Consider the following 14,848-nt stretch of genomic DNA (forward strand, 5'->3'; position numbering starts at 1 on the left):
TAAACCGACACGCATAAAAGATTCATTAACTTAGTTTTGGCTCAAACAGGCCCTCTTGGCTCAATCAAGGCTTTTAGCTTTATGCTAAACTTCCTAGCTCGACTAGGGCATCTTGACTCAACTGAGACTTCTTGGGACTAACTTCTTGAGATTGCTGGGCTCAAACCTAGGGATCCTAACTCAATCAAAGCATCTCGTTCTCATGAACAAGGCATCCCATTGGCGTAGGGGTATCATTGCCACCTTATGTGGCAAGGGTTCTCATTTTTTCATTACGTGATCGGACATGGTGCATCACACAAGCTGGTTTTTCGTATTTCATCTTAACTTATGCATACAAAGGCGCAAGGGCATGCTCATTAAAGTATGTGTACCATGACTTTCATTATCATACTATACAACATGTCGGACACGATTCTTGGCTCATGGCTTGAATTGCATGCCTAGGTCAATCCCCGTACCAAGCAAAATTTGGAAGCGGCACACCTTAATGCCGTACCAAGACCTTGTAGGTTTGGGTGATTTCTGTACTGAACAAGATTAGGATTTGGCACACCTCAATACTGATCTAAAGCCTCGTGACCTTGGGCAATCACCATGCCACACAAGACTTGAATTCAACACATCTCGATACCGATTTTAAGGTCTCACGAGCTTATGCCATCACGGATTAACATCGATTCCAAGCCAAACGAACCTTGACCCTATCTCGAGATGTGAATGCATGCATACATGTAAGCTTGAGCAAACCATACAAAATACTTCACTTCATACCTATAGCTTGAACGAGTGAGCACCTGACTAGACTCAACAATGTAGCCTATCAACCTAGAGAAGAGTTAGGAATCCCACTAACATACAAAGGCATAAGGAAAAGGTCGCACGCCTAAGGCCCTAGAAGAACACTTGTTATCTTCTTATTAGATCACCTATTCGATGCTATAATGACTTAGCCTACCTGTTTTCTAAGGAGAATCTAAGTGTAATGATGACCAAATCTCTATAGGGACATCTAAGTTAGTGACTAAGCTTCTTCTATTTAATGGTTATATTTTGTGTAATCATTACGTTTAGATATTCGTCACATGGCTTAATCAAGACTTGCTTTCTAAGTTTTTAGCATTTTAGAATCTTCCATGAAATACCTAAGCATGAGTCACTAACTTATTCTCTAAGGCAAATCTTTTAGCCATCATTACATAATCTTAAGATGGACATCCAAGATGATGACAAGACTTCTTGTACTTAATGCTTCGATTTGTATAATCATTAGATTTGGATATTCCTCGCATGGCCTATTTCAAAACTTGCTCACCAATTTGAGTTCTTTTAGAATCTTCTATTTCGTCCTTTTTAAGGAACACAACAAACATGGAAATAAGGCCATTGGAACTGCTAATGGCGTTGAGTGAGGGCTCTTTATATTCATCCATGATCGACCATTCCAAGCGAATTGAGGTTTGAGGCCGAATCACCATCGAGTGGGGCAAATTTGTGATTGAACTCTCCTCAAGTGGCTAGGTCGATGGCCATCTTGTGGGCTTAGTGGCTGGCCCCATGGTCAGCACTGGCCAAGCAAATAGGGCCCATGACTAGCTCATACCCTAATGCAGGGCCGGGCGTAGGGCCGGGCGTAGGGCCTGGCTCACGGTCGAGCTCTTAGCTTGGTCCATGGCCTTATAGAAGGGCTCAAGGCTTGGTCCAAAGATGATCCATGGCCTGGTACTAGGTTGGGCTCATGGATTAGCACAAGGCTTAATGGGAAGCTCAATGGACCAATCCAAGACCTATCCAAGACTAGTCCATGATACATCGCAAAGGGCCCATAGTCAGTTCTCGATTGGTCCATGGCCAAGCATACTTGGTCCGTGATTGGTTCTCAAATGTCATGTGATTGCATGGGGTTGGTCGATCTGTGATTGACACATGATTTCAGAGGATCGACTCATGGTCAACCACCGCGGGTTCATGACCGAGTGGAATCACTCGCGATTGGAACATGATCGCTCAGGATCGATTCATGATCATCTATCGATTCACGGTGGTACATGACCGTGCCATGACCAACCCTTATGGTCAAGTAGTTGTTCCATGACCGAATGGCTCGGGTCCACTTGCATGGTTAGGGGATTGTTCATGACCGGTTCCTCAATTAGTCCATGGCCAATCCTTCGATTGGACCATGGCTAATCCCTTGGTTACCCTTCCGATTAAGCCAATCGATCCATGACCGATCCTTGAAATGTTTCATGGTCGATCCTCACCATCGACACACCAACCGTATAGCCAATCCTCGTAGGTAGGAATGATGGATGTTACAATAAATTTCATAACCATCATGATTGTGAATTGACAACATTATCACAACACAAGTGAAGAATAATTGGATCAAAACATTCAGCGAGCCCATGATATGATGGGTCAACATGTTTCTTTCTATTCGTTTGCGTGTGCATATCATTGTTTTAAATAGAACTGTTTATATATTATTTATATTAATAACCCTATTCACAAATTTATTGACTTGATTTTTGCACCTTCAGAAAGCTCTATAGTGTCACACTATTTCCTAGGCACGTCCAAATTTCAACATGTGTGCACAAAGCGAAACTAACTCAATAACATGAAATCGCACACAAGATACAGGAAATTATAAAAGCAGACTTTTGTTTCTGGAAATCCATCGAACCCTTAAGCTTTATACAATATTCTTTTAAAGTTAGATGTGATGGGCTAATTTTATGGTTAGAAAAAAACGTTCAAATATTAGTGCATGTATACTGTTTGTTGAAATGCCTTGATGAAGTTATAATGCACGTGCTTGAGAAGGAGTTGCTTAAGTTTGTGTAGCAAAGTGTTCATCACATGTTCAAATCATAATATGAACCTTCAATTCATACATATCGTTAATGTTTCATGAGATCTTGAATCTGAAACCGAGAATAACACAAGGACTTTGGTGTTTCTTTGTTCAATGCGATATATTTCCATGGTGTTCATTGATGGTCACCGGCGCACTGTTTCGTTCGTCACCTCCCTTTCTCTCTATATGTTTTGGTTGTGATGCGGTTGTTGCGTGGTACTGGTGATATGCTGGTGGTCAGTGAGGTGTTGTTTGGTAGATAGGAAGTTGACAAAGGTAGCCGGCGGTTGCCATTAACATGGTTGTTTGGTAGAGATAGGAAATTTAACGATTATCCTATTGATGCTTCCCAGACTTTTAGATTAGATTTTCATTAACTAAAGTAATAAGAGATAAACTAGAACAAATGCACGCTACACGCGCACCCGCGCATTGCGTCAGTAAAAAGTCCACGCAACTATCAATCAAGCAAATCCTCCTCATGGCACTATTGCATCTCACGATTGGACACTAAAATAGTCTCGCTATGATTCTTTAGGTGCCTGCCTCTTACTCACCAATGAACAATGAAGAGTCAATTATGATAAACTGCTATACGTTCTCTTTCGAGAATTGGCAAAATTCGGGTTTAGTCCCCAATTTGATTTAGAATTAATCCAAGGCAAACAAAGATCATACCTTTCATCTCCTTTAACACCCAGCTGTATAATGCATCCTAACTTGTCTCGATCATGTAGCATTCGGCGTGCAATCAAATCTTGCAATCAAATCTTGAAATACACCGAGTTCTCATATCGAGCTTTGTAAAATTTCCATCTATAAGACAAATGCAATCATGTGTGCGCTATTTCTTCATTCGCTAAATGTCATGACTATATGTGCACACTATCCCTTCTCTATTTAAACAGATTCTACAGGGCATTAAAAGGGAAATATACAGGCGCCCACCAAGAGACTACAACAGAGAGACATAAATCAAAATACATACAGACTCCAAGGAAAAAAATCGAAAAAAACTCAAACCTGGCAATTAATTCTATTCCAGTTCAGAAATCTATTCACTTTTCAACAGGGCTTGATTTCGATTCCGATGCTTAGAAGAGTCCTTGCTGATTCCATTGCCTTCTCACCTCCAAGTTCCATGGCCTCTCCAGTCAATTCACCTCCTGCATCTACTGATAATTTGGTTGAAGCCTTTCCATTTTGGGCCGCATCAACTTTTTTATGCGGTGCACTGCTCATGGAAGCTGGAGCTGCAGCAGCAACAAGGGGAGCGCTTGGTGGGCCATGCCTCTTTTTGGGAACTGGCATGTCATGGTCATGTACCCCCTTATAAGTGATTAATACCGCATTTGCATTATCTACAGCCGTCTCAATTTGTTTACGAACCGGGCAACCCGCTGAAGTGCATCTGTAGTAATTCCTGAAATTCGCAGACATCATAAATGCCATTACAAACACTTCAATCTAGAAAGAAATGCTAGATCATGGAATACAGCGAATAAGACTTGCATATCATTTAATATTTGTCCCCTTCACGTACTCTTAGAACAACGTCAAAAATGACTGCTGCCACCAGTATTACCTAAAACTAGCAAGGCAACACCAGGCACACATGCCACCACTACCATAGTGAAAAGTATGTAAGCATACTTTCCCTCAATCTAACTGCCCACCAGGCCAGATGAAGAAAACTGGTTCATGCAGATCACTTATCATTGCAATTGTCAGGTGCTTACCTTATATACTAGTATACAACTAGGAAGACCTTGTAGAGGCTACAACAGTCATCGCAGAGCACATTGTGATGTTGTGCTCTAAATATGGTTCACAGGTAGCCATTTGCAAATTATGTTTGTACTAAGATCTTCGAAATTGATTAGTGGAAAAATCTTGTGATTGTGGAGACCTGTTATGTTCATCTGTGTTGTGCTCATTCATATATACAGCCAAATACAGCTTTACCTCCCCTAACTATAGTCATACTACAATCATATACATTTCATTCTCAGGTCCCTATATCTAATTTCCAAATATGATTGAGTGCGGTTTCATTTACTTAAAACAGCAAGCAATCATTCCTAGCTACACATAAGTACCAAGTGACGCAAACAGGAAAGTGAAACCAAATTTAGTACCATGCAATGCCCAAGAAGCTCTTAAAAAATCCTGAGGCTAGAGACAGAGGTGACAAAATTATTATTATTATTTTTAAAAGGAAATGCAATAAACAATCAGAGAAAAAGATCGTTCAAAACAGTAAAAGGTCCAGTCCCTTCATTTTCCCTCCACAAAAGCAAAGCTTACCCTAAGAACCTTGTCACATCAATAAATTCTGATGAATTAGTAGTCTCTTTCTTTTTATAACAGAGAGAAAAGCAAGAGTATTTATATGCATGTACCTGGGACGAGGGTTTCCCTTTACCATTTTCTGCCCATACTTTCGCCACCTGTAACCATCAGCAGATATCCCCACATCACCTGCTGCATGCACAACAATCTTAGCTTTCTTTCCAGGTTTCGGTTGAGGATCTGAGTGGCACAACTTGTTCTTCTTACCACTGTATGTCAGAGAAGAGGAGAAAAATGATTAAGACACCACCTAAACAACAATGCTTCCTTGGGTGACTGATAGATGAAAATTATTCTGAGAGAACATGGCAGGAATTACAGCTTCCTTCAACTTGCCTTTGTCTATGCTCTATTTCATTGACATGTTCGTTCTTTATGGTGGTTTCCCCTTTTCCACCAAAGCCAACTGAATTTTGATGCTCACTTTTGGCTTTAGCAGGGATTTCTTGGGCTGGCTCCTTGGAAGAAGAGGATGGAACTGAATCATCAAGCACTCTGGCCGAATGGTTATTAGAAAGATGCTTGGCAACAGGCCCAACAGATTTTTCGAATTTACCCTCCAACATGCCATTGGCCTTCTTTGGTGGATCATGGTTATGTTGACTTCTGTAAACAGTCTCTAACATATGGCCTAGCTCATCACAAATCTCGATCTTTTTTGCAGAACATTCTGTGTTTGTGCACCTGAAATAACTTCTTGAACCTTTGGGACTTTTGACTTGCTTTTGACCATATTTTCTCCAGCTGTAACCATCAATGTTAGAAGTCCTTAAAGCTCTAGGGGCATTCCTTGTGTAAGAACTTCTTATGTCTGGATCTGGCATGCAGGAACCCGTAGTCTTCATCTCAGAACCTTGTTCCACTGGAGTTGGACTTGGAATTGACGAAATAGATTGAGTAACAGAAGTTGGTGATAATTCTGATGTCGCCATTGCACATGGTGATAAACGCAGCTGGATCTGTGTCTGTGTCTGAATTGTCTCCCCTGCTCCAACTGCTAGACCTTCCTGGTGGGACTGTTGAACTTGCTCCTGAAGTCCAAAAATTGTTATCACATCAAAGATTTGCAAGCATTGATGAATAAACGAAGACCTGTTAACACAATCTACTAACAAAGACATGACGCCGGTGACAGCAAGAGAAATACATGTTTCAAGAAACTATCTAGTTTATGATTCATTGAAATGTACTTATATCTAAGCTCACGATTTCACGATTGAGATGGTTGTGGATGATGTCTTTTACAAATCGCGGTCCAAAACTTTGCCACGAATTTCAAGGTAGTCTCTTGACTGTAAATTTTGATATTCTCACCCCTAAGCTTTCGAGCATAACACAATTTTCAACATTCGCATTCTACACCATATTACATAGTAGCTAGAATCTCACCAGGATACATCTGGGAAAATGCGGACGAATAATACAAGCGTCACTTTGTCCTTCCATATAAAATTTCTGCCAAAACTAAGTAATTATAGAAAAATTTCACAAAACTTTGATTGATGTTAGATGTCACATTTCTATGTCTGTTAAGGTTTTACTTATCCATAATCAAACAAAAGTCAAACCTCCAAGGCTCGAAGTGACAGTTAAGCAACTCAAAAAGAGAAAAAGCAAAAAGTCCCTTGCACACCCAAGTTGTCTGTTTGGTCAGTGTTTAAGACAGACTAACAAAGCAACAAAATGCCAATCTTGAATATCCACCAAAATATATATATTTATAATATTTCAAGTTATAGAAAGTCATACAAAAATTATGGTGATTTGAAATGTTAATTTTTACATATTTTTGAATATTTAAAGTGTTCTGCACTCAATAACATTGATTTCATTCTCAAGCTAAATAATAGGTCAGCTACGAAAATTCAAATGACAAATTAAACACCCTCTACGTAGTTGCCTAAAATGTCAGCATGTAAAAGTCTGAAAGCATGATCATACATTTCTGAGATTGAGGGGCTAAATGGTAATTATTGATCTGGTTCAGGTCATCAGGGACTAAAGATATAGATGACCTGCAAAATGTTACATCACGCAAGGTTTTAAGTCTGGGCCAGAAAATCATATTGTTCCAACTTACAGTCATGTTCAAACATACATTTTCCTGAAAAGGGAGAAAAGGTAAACTGCAAATGCTTTACACATTTTTGAAAGCCATCTTATGAGCAAAATTATCTTAAAATGGTTGAAAAGAGTTTTGACTATATTCAAGATCAACATTCTGGTGAGATATGGCAAGTGAATCATGGAGAAAGCAAATGTCCTGAGGACATAGAAAGTATTGTTTCTTTCGCAATTAATTTCATATCTCCTTTATAACAACACTATGCTTTAATCCAAGTCAGTCCCACTAGATCTTGAAAATTCAAGATCGATTAATTTTCAGGAGGTGTGCACCAGCGCACTGGGTGCACTGCTAAATTTTCCTTCCTATCTTTCTTTTAGCATGGAAATTTCATTAATGGGACAAACCTGATGTGCTACGCACATAGAAAAATTTAGTTATATGAAATCTATTTAACATCTCTGAAAACCATCATCGAAGGAAGGACCCCTCTCGTAGGCTGAATATATAGGGTGCAACGGGAAAGCACCTCATCTACAAGGAGCTGAAGAATTCCTTTCTTAAGCAAATGCGTGATTAACAAGTCTCTCGATACATATTATCAATTTGCCTAGTGGCTGACCAGGTGGTGTGGTACTGGCATTCCACTATTGAGCTAATACCTTTAATGATTTCTATTCTTTAATCATCTGGTCTTGATTTCTTCCTCAATCCTCATGCTCATCCTACACTCAAAATGGTATCGCAAAGGGCATCCTGAAAATAGTCCACACAAAACAAACACAGGATTGTAAACGTGCTAAACTTTCTGATCAGACCCAAATCCATAAACAATTCTTGATTCCAAAAATCAAAGTTCTGATTTTTGAGGATAACAGGGGTTCTATGTTCGTTTTAACAACTGTTCCTAAGGCTGATCACTTGAGATAAGCCAACGAGTCATCCGAACCCCAATTCGCAAGAATTGACTATCAATTGGTAGCCCATTGAGAAGCCCACTGACAAGTCTAAGACAGTAAACCAGCTAAGACAGCTTCATGTATAAGCGACTAGGAGGAGTACTAAGTCAAAACAATCGAGAATCGAAACAATGAAAAGCAACAGGAATCTTCCGTTCTATGGTCTTCACAACACTATCAGTCAAGTATTAGAGCGAATTCCATCATCATCCGTATGGAGAAGTGGAATTAAGTAGAATAGAGAGTGAGAGTGAGCAGCTCGCTTATGCAAACAAATTTACAAGGACCCAAATTTAAGCTTCACTCCAACAAAAACAGTAATCAAATGGAACAGAGCAACCGATGTTAAAAAGCGTAAGGCACCTTAATCACCTTGGATTCTTCCGCCGCCGCGGAACTCGCCTTCGAACCTGCCAATTCAACCCACCACCGCCTCAATCACCAGGAAAAAAAAAATAAAAACAGAACAAAGCTTTGCCCGACCCAATTCTTCCCCTTTTTTCCCAAATCAAGACAGCTTCGGAACTCACCTTCGCCCCGATCGCAATCGGACGCCGCCGCGCCTAGGGTTTCCGACGGCGGGCCTCCCCGCGCCCGATCCCGCGCCGCCGCCGCCTCCCCCTCCTCCCGCCGAGCTCGGGAGCTCGCCGGGACGGCCGCCCCCGCCTCGAGAGCTCCGGAGCTGGCTCCGCTCGCGCCCGCCATGACCGGCTCCCGCCGACCACCACCACCACCACCGGCGGCGCACCAGCAACAACCGCAGCACTGAACGCGCCTCGAGGAGAGAGAAACAGAGAGACAGGGAGAGAGCAAAACCTCAAAACCTCGTACGGATTCAGGAGATTCCCGGCGGTCCGAAGGTGAGGTGCAGGACGCGCTTCGGCCTCGATTCGGTTCGAATTCGCGATTGATGAGAGAGAGAGAGAGAGAGAGAGAGAGAATCGTTCTTCTTCTTCTTCGTGGCGAACGAAGGAAGAGAGAGAGAGAGAAAAAGGGGAGGGGACAGGGCAGATGTTTGTCTTTGACTGGGGATTGACCCAGGTGGGGCTTATGTTTTCCGTGCCCGGGGGAGAGATAACGGAACGGCGGAACGGGCCGCCGAGGGCGTCGCCGCCTCTCGCGGTGCGGGCGCAGCCGTTGGATCCGCTTACCTTTTTGACCGTTTCGTTAACGGCGTTTGAGGTTGGGGTGGGCGGGGCCGTTTGTTGCTGACTCAACAAACGGTGCACGTGATCCTTGCTGATTGCTGCTTGCTGCTGCTCCCTTGCTTTCTTCATTTATAACGGCCTTTCCTGTGGGAGGAATTATTGGATTGCAATTAATTAGGGGCCCCCTTTTTCATAAATCGGAATATTTACGTGGAAAAATCCAAACTGGCATCATATTCGCACCCGCCCCTCAGGATATATTTACCTTTTTCCTCTTCGCAGTCTTAAATACTTACAAAATTGTCATCTTTGGATGATATATATAATATTGTGTATGATGATATGAATAATTACTGAACCTTGATTCAAATTGTGTATAATTTATGTACTTTTTACCGAATTTGTTTAATTTATGTACTTTTAATTTGTTCAATATAACTTTAAACTTTATCTCGATGTGCAATGTTGTTTATAAATTTTTAATTTGTTTAATATGATTCCTGCATTTTTACTATATGTTCAATTTTATATTTTAACTATATGAAAATATTCATTACAATCCTTCCATTAATTCAAGTTTTATGGATAATATTAAACATTTTTGTCTTGTACATTTGGTCATAAGGCTAAAAGCTTACCTTGTGGACTAGTCTTTAGCAAAACATCCTTTTTCTTATTAAGAGCTTAAGGTTGGAGTGATTGATTTCAAGGTAAAATGATTCTCACCCTAAAATCGTAAGCCAAATTAGAAGAGTCGATTCCTAATTTATGAAACTTGGAACTGGCTTATCTAGTCTTTGGATTGGACTAGAATGATATGGTCTGGCTCCTAAGTGGGTTGAAGAATTGATGGTAAAATCTTTCCTTTTCTTTTACTTCAATTTCCCGCAAGATTCTAAGGTGCATAGTCTAAATTGCCACACGAATTAGTAAATTACGACGAAGAAAGTTACTTACAGGAGAAGGAGCAATGGAGAGGTGAGTATGAGCTGCGAGGATGAAAGAGGGAGGTGATTGGCAAGAGAGTCTTGAGCTAAGAGATGGCGTCAAGCGAGAGGGAGGCGAGAAGAAGGCAATGACTTTGAGCGAGTGAGAGAGATAGAGGAGGTGTAGAAGAGAGACTGAGGTGGCTCGAGCAAGAGAGACTGAGGAGGGAGGCATGGCTTCTGCCTTGTGAGAGTGAAAAATCCCAAACCTGTACATCCGTGAGACTGAAAACAAATTTGAATTGCAATTAAAACTAATTTATTCGATAAAACCCCAAATTTTTAATAATAAGAATTATAAAAGAAAAAATCATAAAAATTGTAAACTATATGTATCCAGTCAATCAATTAACTTAATAATTTGATAAAAAATTTAACGAAAATCAGACACAATTATCATCGGACATTAAAAAATAGTTTGGGGTTAGGAATTAAGAATTATAAAAGAAAAGCTCCATTACATCTGAAATTGGCTCAAAAAAGTCGAAATTGGAAACTATTTTTTGGTTTGATTCTAGTGTGTAGATGCGTCAAAATAGGTTAAAGACTCCATTTATTATCCCATATATATGGATTGGGTTATATATGAGTAGATGTTGATAGGGATTTGAGTAAATTTTATTAGATGGGTTGATAGTTTGAGTGATAAAGTCCAATAAAATGTGGTTTTTATTTCACTTGCGGTCCCCGTTGAAGCTAGTGAGCTCACATCGACCAATTTAAAAAAATCTAAACAAAGGAGGGGTGACTTGTCGAAAGGCAGGGGCAACGGAGCCCACGTGCTCCAAAAAGATATCTGGGCCACAGATTAAGGTTCGATATTTACTTTAATGAACATTAAGTATTTGTTCAGGTACCCTTTTTTTTTTGGCCAAAGACAACTATCCACTTTATGTTTTTTTTTTATTTTATTATTTTATTTTAGTATTAGGCAATATACAACATGAATGAGAACATTGTCCCCTTTCTATTTTTATTTTTTAATCTAATGTATCTGTGTTCTTATTAAATTTCAAGAATTTATTTTTCGAGAGAAAATTAATCATGGAAAAATAATTTCATTCATGACGGAATCTATACTTAATTCCAAAAAATAAACTATATTTAAAAAAAAAAAATCATTTTTGAAATTCACTTACACCTCCACGATAGCCATAGGTTGATCCATTAATATCGACGGAACCTCAGCTACTCCATGATAGACCATGGTCTCCATTGCCATTACCCCTCGAGACTTCAACAACCCCATCCAATTACTAATAATCAAATTCAGGTTGACTCGTCTCATATTACTCACTTGAAAGTACATTGAGATTCACGCAATATAATTTTCTAATTGATTTTTTTTTTTTTGTGAAAATTAGCATATAATTTTACGTGTCAATATTTATTGACTCATTGATTTTAAGAGATGTTGGATACCTTATTGTAAAACTCGAAAAATTTGCAATAAAAGTTGCAAACAAGTCGAAAATCTTATTTATAACCTTATAAACTTACTTAAAATTTTATCTTTTACACAATACATACATATCATAATAGTTCTTATTTTTAAATATCTATGTGTTTTGGTAAAGTGGGTTGGGTTGGGTATGTCATTGGATTTTTTTTACATATAAATGTGTCAAAATGAATTAAATGAATCAATTTGGGTTGGATAATTTTCAATTCGATCCACCCGTTTGATGGCATAGGCCCTAGACAGAGTTGAAATAATTTTCTCTTCAAACAAAAGATAGGAAAGAAAGTTCCTTTGTAGGAAGTGATTCGGGTAATTCATAATTGGTTGACAAGTCCTTAGAAGGGTGGATCTTCCCTGACTAACCACTTTTTCATTGGGTTTTGACCTCCAAAAGCCCTTGGGGGAATATGGAGTGTTGGGAAAAAATTTTTCCCACCCCTTTGGCCAAATAATTTTTTCTTTTAAAACTATCCTCATCAAATTTTTCTTTTTTTCTATTTCCCGTTATAACTATTTATCTTCTTTGAGGTTTGCTTGACCCTGTCGGCATGACTTGAGGCCTCGAATCATCTAAGGGCACGACTTGGCAATTTGGATCGTGTGAGAACCTTACACGACGGCCGTTGGCGCTAAATTTGGCTCATTGGCAGACTGAACCCTTTACTAGAACCAATGAAAGATTTGAGTATTTTTTTTCTTTTTTTAAATAATAAAGTAAAAAGAGTCCTTTGCAAGAATGATTTTTCTAAATACTCTTTTAACTCAAAGTTACTTTACAACAAACTTTTAAATTACAATTTAACAAATAAAAATTGCATTTTTGACAACTCCTTGAACTTATAATCTTTTGTATTTTCCGAAATTTTTTTTTCCAAAAATCCAACAAAACACAACCTATACTCGGGCAAACAAGAAGAGCAGAGCCATCGTCAATTCCCAATAGTCCAAATTTACTACCCAAATGTACTTATCTTAGATGATAAATAATGCACGTACACATGCATCGGCACGAAGACGGGGCCTGGGATTGCATTCCCCATCCCCGCCCCATGAGGTGGAGCTTTGCTACACCACAGCTCCGGCCCCTGCGGGGCGAGGCGGGTGGGGCGGCGCCGGGTGGGGCGGGGCGCTTCATTTTGTAAGCATTGATCAACCTAACTTTGCACCATTTGTAAGCATTGATCAACCTAATTATGCACCACTTGTAATGCTTTACAACTACATTACATACAACAGCAATGAAACATCCATTTTAGAGATTTAATGGGGGCAGACTTTAGTAGTTTACGATAATTCTGCTATAAATCCACTTCATATCAAACTCAGAATCTCCTTAAGAGCGGCGCTGATCTTCTCGTAGCACCGCCGCACTCGCGGCCCGTCCCGATCCCTCGCAGCATAGTCCAGCTTCGAGACGCCATTGAAGAGTTCCGCGTACAGCTTCCTCAGTCTCGGCCTCTCGCTCCCGGGCCTGCTCTGGATGATCGTGTAGACGTCCTGCTTCAGGAGGGCCGAGCTCTCGCGCATCTCCCTCTGCGCATCCTCCCACGACCCCGACTCCAGCAGGGGCTTCACCGCCAGGAGCGACCGCGCATGGCCCCGGACCGCGCCCACGGCGTCCTCGACGGTCTGGCCAGGCTTGACGAACCCGAATTCAAAGGCCTTCGCGGGCTCGGGTCGAAGGATTGTACATGAGGAAAAGAAGACCAGGGAAGAGAGCGAGGACGTCAGGGCGAGTCTTCTGGTGACGGAGACGAGTGGGCGCGGGAGGGCCGTGGGGTGTTGGAGGGGAAGCGGAGAGAGGATGGGTTGGAATTTGGGTTGAGAGAGCGAGGGCTGGATTGCTTCCATTTAGGAATTTCGTCGAACAGTTGGTGGGTGGGTGGACCCAAGCTTGGATTTTTCGCCGGTGAAACGAGGGAGAGGTGATGGAGACCGCGGAGGGAATGAAAATAAAGATAAGGTAGTTATCGTGTCGTACCGGGACGGCCACGCATGTTGAGTTTGGGGCGTGTCTGAATAACTTTTGGCTTTTAGCATTTTTGCAATTTAAATCTCATGCATTTTGACTTCTTTTTTTTCCTTATAGTTCGAGCGTATGAAAGTTTCACAATATATAAATATTAACGCAATAATCTCACATACATATTTCATAAAATTCGAAGTTCACGGAATATTCAATATTTTTATAGGGAAAACAAAGAGTTTCCGTTTTACCTTTTAAAAAGCACCACTAATCAAGTTTGCAATAGATTTATTTGCCGCACAAAGATCGGCCTCTGTCGGCTACTCCATCACCAGCCGGTCAATGGAGGCCAGATCTCGGTGAAGGAAGACCGACTTCTATAAACACCAAGATTTCTGCCTCCCTTTCTGAAGGAAAGATATGGAGAGAGAGACAAACAAGAGAGAAGGAAGGTGTTTATGGAAGAAAAAGCCTAATCGGCAATTTGTTTTTGAAAAATCTGAAATGTGAGCCCCATTAGATACGTGTTGATCAACGGATGGGATAGTAATTTGCTGATTGGGTAGAACTATTGTACCTAACATTTTCTTGTCACGAAGGGTCCAAAATGACTTGACAGATAATCATAACAATTTCCTCCATAATCTTGAGTTGTACTCGTCTTAAATTGATCTGTCACGAAGGATACAAAATGACCTGAAAAGCATCTATTAAGGATCGTTCATAACAATTTCATGTTCATCCACCTTCGTTGATCTGATCAACATCTCATCGGTGACCTTGCGATGCCAATTCACGTAGACATTTTACCAATATGCAACAATCCTCCTTTGTTCCCAACGAGTTCATTCCATGTATTCTCCTTCTTGGGCTTGTGTTGGAGTTCTGTCTAGTTGCATGATTTATCAAAAGTTTCGGCAATAGGCATGGGTTTACTTACTCACCTTTTTTATACTATCGATTAATTCATATTGATTTGGTTACATTTTGAGTTAAATGTAATTATTACTACTTAGTTAGGATTTTGTATATTCAAAAATCAAGCAT

The 14,848-nt window shown here is 40.3% G+C and overlaps 2 protein-coding genes across 3 annotated transcripts; both read right to left on the minus strand.

Annotated features, from left to right (window-relative positions):
• Positions 1-3,634: 3,634 nt before the first annotated feature.
• Positions 3,635-9,236, minus strand: LOC104437527 (probable WRKY transcription factor 32). 2 transcript variants are annotated; one of them, XM_010050502.3, is made up of 5 exons: positions 8,770-9,236; positions 8,612-8,649; positions 5,552-6,246; positions 5,266-5,424; positions 3,635-4,286 (listed from the first exon to the last, which is right to left on the minus strand). In XM_010050502.3, exons 1-5 carry the CDS (start codon positions 8,942-8,944, stop codon positions 3,929-3,931), a joined length of 1,425 nt encoding a protein of 474 aa, XP_010048804.2. In that variant the 5' UTR covers positions 8,945-9,236; the 3' UTR covers positions 3,635-3,928. The 2 variants fall into 2 exon arrangements, with proteins under 2 accessions (XP_010048804.2, XP_010048803.2); XM_010050501.3 differs by having other exon boundaries at positions 8,603-8,649; positions 8,770-9,235.
• A 3,496-nt stretch (positions 9,237-12,732) lies between these two features.
• Positions 12,733-13,730, minus strand: LOC104437481 (psbQ-like protein 3, chloroplastic). Its single transcript, XM_039308796.1, has one exon. The coding sequence runs from the start codon at positions 13,684-13,686 to the stop codon at positions 13,147-13,149; it is 540 nt and encodes a 179-aa protein (XP_039164730.1). The 5' UTR covers positions 13,687-13,730; the 3' UTR covers positions 12,733-13,146.
• Between the last annotated feature and the right edge of the window lie 1,118 nt (positions 13,731-14,848).

Source organism: Eucalyptus grandis, chromosome 3 (assembly GCF_016545825.1).
Source record: "Eucalyptus grandis isolate ANBG69807.140 chromosome 3, ASM1654582v1, whole genome shotgun sequence".
NCBI lineage: Eukaryota > Viridiplantae > Streptophyta > Magnoliopsida > Myrtales > Myrtaceae > Eucalyptus > Eucalyptus grandis.

Coding starts and splice junctions, on each gene's coding strand:
- LOC104437527 (XM_010050501.3), bottom strand. CDS start 8,944: ATGGCGGGCGCGAGCGGAGCCAGCTCCGGAGCTCTCGAGGCGGGGGCG. Junction 8,650..8,769: donor CGATTGCGATCGGGGCGAAG/GTGAGTTCCGAA, acceptor TTGAATTGGCAG/GTTCGAAGGCGAGTTCCGCG. Junction 6,247..8,602: donor AAGAATCCAAGGTGATTAAG/GTGCCTTACGCT, acceptor TTTGGACTTCAG/GAGCAAGTTCAACAGTCCCA.
- LOC104437481 (XM_039308796.1), bottom strand. CDS start 13,686: ATGGAAGCAATCCAGCCCTCGCTCTCTCAACCCAAATTCCAACCCATC.